This window comes from Mastigoproctus giganteus, chromosome 11, assembly GCF_048544385.1.
Source record: "Mastigoproctus giganteus isolate SK-2022 chromosome 11, ASM4854438v1, whole genome shotgun sequence".
Lineage (NCBI taxonomy): Eukaryota > Metazoa > Arthropoda > Arachnida > Uropygi > Thelyphonidae > Mastigoproctus > Mastigoproctus giganteus.
The window spans coordinates 134914619-134921178 of NC_143585.1; the positions used below are offsets into that span (position 1 = coordinate 134914619).

At 35.3% G+C, this 6560-nt stretch overlaps 1 protein-coding gene across 1 annotated transcript; it reads right to left on the reverse strand.

Moving 5' to 3' along the window:
- Positions 1-2517: 2517 nt before the first annotated feature.
- Patr-1 (Protein associated with topo II related - 1) lies at positions 2518-6169 on the reverse strand. Its single transcript, XM_090384349.1, has one exon. It carries the CDS (start codon positions 5795-5797, stop codon positions 3257-3259), a length of 2541 nt encoding a protein of 846 aa, XP_090240475.1. The 5' UTR covers positions 5798-6169; the 3' UTR covers positions 2518-3256.
- Between the last annotated feature and the right edge of the window lie 391 nt (positions 6170-6560).

A 6560-nucleotide genomic window follows, 5' to 3' on the forward strand; every position in this document is an offset into this window, starting at 1 on the left:
CTGGAGAAAGTAAACTTGCAAAGAGAGGAAGTCAAAGAGCTCCAAGTGATTAGTGGAGTTGGGAGAATGGTAGAGACAACAGACGAATTTGACACACTGAGGTAGAGATTTTAAGCCAGATAAGATCGAAAAGAGGGGATTCCAAATTACCAAGTCTCTGACAGAGAATATCGGAATGGACATATGCACAAGTGCCACCTTTGAGGTGAAAGAAATCATACAGCAAATAATTTGGGCAACTGAGATAAGCAGCAGTTGAGTCAGCAGATAACTGAGATTGTTAGAAAAAAAATGGAAATGGACATCGTTGAGATTAGAATTGAAAACATATATTTGTGAAATGAACCAGGAAGTGTTTGGGAGGTTTAGATCTTTTTGCAGATAAGCTTACTCTATTATTTTGACAATTCATGGTGTATTCCATAGTAAGAAAAATTAGGAGGGAGACATGCTATATGAGGTAATGAAATTTTTGGATATGCTGTACACATGGTAAGAATATACCCAGATCCTTGACATAATGTGGCCTCGACAATGCTCCCCGCATACACACTACTCAGACTCCCTCCAGTCACTGTATGGCAGAGCAGAGGTAGCAAGATTATACACTAGCTGATCCAGAAGCCTCCTAAAGAGTTACCAATAGGTTCGGTCTGGTGTACTAATAGTGGCCAGCCTGCAAACACCATTTTGGGCTGTACCCTTGAAATGTAAGGAAGGTCAGATCTCACCATGATGTTCATCAAAACCTCAAAAGTCATCAGTCATACTACATGATGGAAGAGATGGGCAAGGGTTGACCAGAACTTAGCTCTGGAGACTAATCATGGGTTCCACCACTTTAAGCCTCCAATAAGCAAAGTGGTGGTATTGCACTGGTTGATGAGTCATCTACCACCTAGTATTGCCTGGTAACACAGAGGGGCAGCATTCCTCCATGTAGTGTGAGTGCAACACCGCAACCCCTGCTTACGTTGGTTCACACCTGGGTGATCACCCACAGTGTGCTTGTGCATGGAGGTTATATCCAGGATTGCTAACAGTCCCACCACTGTGAAGATGCCAGCAGAGAATTTGGTTGTTAAAGACAGTCCAGACTTCACTGAAATTGGGTCCACTTAACTTGAATGCCACCTGAATATCAGTTCCATTACCGTTTTACACTCCAAAGTAGCAATTACAGCTTGTCTAGCATGTCTGTGACAACCTCAAGGACCATAAAAATATCCAGACTTTTTCTGGAACAATCCATTGTTGAAACTTCTTCAGTATCTATAAACTGCATGTATTCTGCAATCAGTCTGCCTCTTTTACAGGTTGAAAGCCAGCGTTAATAATAAAATACTATGCAACCCTCACTAAGCCAGGCTAACTCAGTCATGTAAAAATCCAAAATAGCTCCTCCCTTTGAGAGCAGGGGAACAGTAATTATAACTGCAGTGCTAGTTGTGCACACGTACACACACACACACACACACAAGTAAAGCAGTAAAAAATAATGCTACTATACATTTATTTATCATGCAGTGCTCTAGGTATTTTACAGTTAAAAATACTTTAAGGGACATTTTATTAATCTGTATGTTAAAAAGGAAAAAAAAAACAGATACACTGTTTACAACAAAAAAAAAAAATTTATTTTCACTCATTGAGAATCATTACACAATATACCGGAAAAGACTGTATATAAACTATGTTTCTATTTTTAAGTTTTATAAACAAGAATAAATGAATGAAATTTTCACAGTGACAAGTAAATGAATGATTTTTTTTTTCTGTTTTCATTTTTTTTTAGCAAATGCTGTGCTTCAGCAGAGTTTTAATAAACAGAATTTTAAAAAATTCATTCACTTATAGTGAAAAAATTTAAGCTGAATTTAATAAAAAACAGGTAACAGTTCTTTTAGTGTGCTATGTTTACGCACCACACAGCATATTCGTATCATTTCTGCAGTGTCATGCTAACAAACTAGATAAATATAACAGATACAAATACCAGCAGGTTTTTACTGCTGCTTTTTTTAAATACACTTTAATATTTCTCCTTCCCTGTATTAACAATATATTAAATATTTCTTAAAAAATATACTAAAAATTATAATTTTAATAGGCAATAATTCATTACTAATTAATAAGGCATTAATAATGCACAAATAAGCACAAACTGATTACTATTTATATATATTTTTTTATAATGAAAAAAAAAAAATGGTTCACATTATTTCAATTTGATATGGTTATTACCAATATTTGTTTACCTACCACTGAGTATTCTTATTACTACAAAAATAGAGAAAAATAGAAAAGGACCATTGCATATATGAGCTGAATCTTGTTACCCTTGCATACAGTAAGAATTAAATATTATTTATACATGTGTTAAATAGTGAAGTCTAAAAAATAAAAAAAAAGACCGACATTATATCAATTAGCAACAGCTAGCAGGTCTACATATTTATACAAGTATACTTCAACAAAATTAAATTAGAACTGTCAATTAAAACAGGCTAACAGCTATCATATATTTAAATATGAGGTCAACAGCATATTGCAAAACTTTTAGACATTCAAAATAAGGCATTGTTCACAAATTCTGTACCAAAATTTATGGGGAAACACTAGGTAAGAATAAGAAAACTGAAAGCACAGCTTTCTAAACAAGAGCAACTCATTCAGAAATGAAATGCTAGTGATATCCACAATATTTTCAAGTATTGGTTTTTTTAAAAATGCTTAAGTAGCAGAAAGTGGCACAAAGTTCATTCTTTGATTGTATTAACTGCAATTACTAATGTTTTTTTGTTTTTGTTTTTTTTTTTTTTACAAGGAACTGTATAAAATGCCCTTGCCCTATATTTATCATACATTTAACTATCACAACATATCATGGGTAGATATTACACAGCATTTCAAAACCATGACTAACCAGCTCCACAGTCATATTTCTGAGACCACAATAAACAGCATATCCATAATTAATCTTTACAAATATACATGTTTTAGAACTCAATTTTTTAACATAACCTGCTTTATCAAAAGTATCACAAAGCCTTCTTTATACCTAGCAGCACACCAATATGCTAAAGGCATTATTATTATCAACCAATTTAACTACCAGACTTCACACATCTAATTTAGTGTACTTCACTTCTTTTTTTAAATTAAAAAAAATTGAAAACTCTGCATTTCGTCCTAATTACAAATGTGCTGAAAATATATTTTCTAAAATTCAGTTGGTAGAATCTGCTGACTGTTGTTAATAACTTTTGTTAATAGCATCACCTCCACCTCCACTATCTTGCTGTGTCAGCAGCTGCAATCTATCTTTCAGAACTTCATATTTCTCAGGTTCTATAAGAAAGCGTTGGAAGTGTTTCAGCACATCTATTAGCATCCCTTCCGGTACATTAATAGTTTCACTAGGTAAGGAACAAAGAAAATCACATATATGTAAAATTATTTGAGCCCACTTGGACTGTAATTCTGAATTCAAGTGCATTTCTGTGGAACATAATTGTTCCCCTCGTTGAATCACACAACACAGAACCACGGAGCCAAACTGGGTTTTCAGTGAGGCAAAATACAAGCTTTTATCTTTTCTGGTTACATCACGAGACTGATTTTCCAAGGGTTCACTTAAGTATACCAGTTCATCAAATGAAGCTTTCAATATGATATCTGTAATTGTACTAGCATACTGTTTAAGGACTTGATCATTTTGATCTTTCCTGAGTATACTACCAAAATTCTGGAACATTATTTTTAAAAGATTAACTTGTTGAGTCCAACTAAACACTAGCAGAGCTCTCATGGTAAGAGTACGGCCTTTTCTTACTGACATAATCTGAAGTAATCTATCATCACTATTAGCATTTGAGGTCAACCCTGAAAACAATTTTTCTATTAACTGCCTCTCTTTAGCCTTATGTGGCTCTTGTGCATCTTCTGGTAAAGCAAGTATTCTCTTTTCTTCATCGTCAATTTCAAGTAAAATAGAATACATTTTCTCAATGTCTGTTAAAAGACGCCTATACTTCAGTAGACTTTGATTTGTGACAAGTCTTCCTTCTTCATCTTCTAACTGCCTACTAACAGAAATATCCAAAACTTTTCTTGGATAGTTAACACTAACCACTTGTAACTTTCCCAAGGAACCAGCGAACTGTACAGGTGTGTAAGTTTTAGGCTCGTGTTTTGATCTCTCTGGAAGAACCAACTTTGGGCATTCAGTATTGGCAGAACTTTTTGCTTTCTCTAGAGCCAATTTTCTAGTATTATAAGTTGTAAAATAATAATCATCTATGTATGGATTATCAGTCTGAAGTTGCATTAACTGAATTTTAATCAACCAACATTTCTCTTTATGTGACATCAGCCCAGCATATTCATCTCCTGGGGTCCTTCTATAATCTAGTTCATATTTTTTGTTATAATATCGGTTATAAGTATTCCACAGATTTTGTTGCTGTTTAATACCATGAGGAACAAATCTTGGATGATGGGGTTGAAATGGGAAAATGGTTCTTGTTATATTGTTTATCACACCAGGGGACATTGGAAATGAGCCAACTATAGGTCTTGGATTTAAAATTGGATGAGGTGGCAAACGTGGAGAAAGTATCTGTCCTCTAACAGGGGGTGAAATCCTTACATGATGAGGTCCTCTACCATGATAAACTGGGGGTAAGAGTGTTGGCCTTAAGGGCGACTTCAAATGCTGCGGAGGATACTTGAAAGCTGAAGGTATGGTAGGAGGTGCAAATCTTATATCTGTACCATGAATTATTGATTCTACTTCATCTAATGTTTGCACCCGAGGTCTAGGAATTTCTTTTTCTAAATCATCAAGTGTTTTGATACCTCTGTTTATTGGTATTGGTGGAGAACAGGGCAACCAACCTCCTTTAAGAGTTTTATCTTGCAGATGATCATGATTTACTTTGGAAGGCATATAATTCCATTCATCCCTAGTAGGCCCTGTATGAATAAGTGGGCTTTTTCTTACTATGTCATTTACAGAAATTAATTTTCCACTACTACTTAATAAATCTCTTTCAACATCTTCCACGTGAAACACTTTAGGAGACCTTAATTCTCTCTCAATTTCTTCAAGGTGCAAGATGCGAGGAGAAGCAAATTCACTATTTGGCATAACTTGCGATCCTCCAGTATGTCTAACATTAGTTGAAAATTCACACATATGAGAATGTGGACTAGATAAGTAACTTGGTGAAGGTGCAGAGAAGCTGCTGCAAAATGGTGCTCCATGTGCAAATGGTGACTCTGATCTAGAGTGGAGAGAATGCATCAATGCACTGACATTATCTTTCATTTGTAAAGAGTGAGAAGGGCTCCAAATTGAGCTGGTTTTTGGAGAGCCATTTAGTTCCGTATCTACTAGAGGCGGTGGGGGTGATGACGTAAACAGAGAATTCACTGAATGTGAGTTATGAAGAGCAATAATTGCATCGTCTTCTAAATCATCCTCCAACTGTAAATGTGATATGCTTTTCTCTAAAATTTCATTTTGGGTATCACCAGCACAACATGGATCATTTAAATACAGGGAACTCGAAGTTCGAGGAAGGTCGTGGGATGTGACCCTTTCCTTATTTATAAGCTGTGCTAATTTTTCATGATCTTCCTCCCAGTCACATTCTTCTAAAGCTCCATCTCCAAAAGTCTCGTCATTTAAGGCATCGTATTCTTCCTCTACATCTGCTGTTAACAGTTCACCATCGAATTTTGCAGATCCCAAGGATGGCAAGTTAGAATCAAAACCAAAATAATCCGTCATGGCGATGATTTTTCAGTACGGCATTCTAAGTAATTACGTATAGCATAGAGATTGAGAAATGTTCCGCTCGTCAGTTATCTGAAGGTTCTTGAAGAATAGAAGAATATTAGAATACATACTTACTCTTTCCAAACAAGGTATTAAATTTCAAGATACAGCCACTTCATTTTAAGGGAATATATCAATTTTATGCATCTTTCAGCTCGTACCTCAACCTAGGCTTAATACACGAGCTTGTAATTCAAACAAAGGGTACGCGTTCCTTAAATAACTTACTCATAACTACGCAAGTTTAAACACCTCCAATAAAACAACAACTTTTTATGCATATACTATTTCACCACAAACAAAAAACCACATCCAAAGAAGAAATCAAAACCAGTAAGCTAGCATTCGAAACGTAATATACTACGCGGGAGCAATTTTGGATTGAGATTAACACTCTCAAAACCACCTTCGTTCATAATTATATTGCAGCGCCCTCATAATTTTTAAGTTCAAATAAATCCATGTACTGTAATTACAAAAACCATAATATAAATAACCTTAAAATAAGTACACAAATTCGAAATACTAATCTCGCAAGTTTGTAAGCACAGCCTATGCAAGGGAAACACGTGACTTAGATTCTTCTCATTCTTTCTTAAGGAAAGACGTATTTCCCGTTTCTAGAATTTTAGTATTTGCAGTTTTACCCTTACAATGCTTGCCCCAGGGGCTCACATCTTTTGGGTATAGTCTTGGCACACCCAGGGTCCTGAGC

Bases quoted from the DNA above. Each gene is read 5' to 3' on its own strand.
- Patr-1 (XM_090384349.1), bottom strand. From the start codon at position 5,797: ATGACGGATTATTTTGGTTTTGATTCTAACTTGCCATCCTTGGGATCT.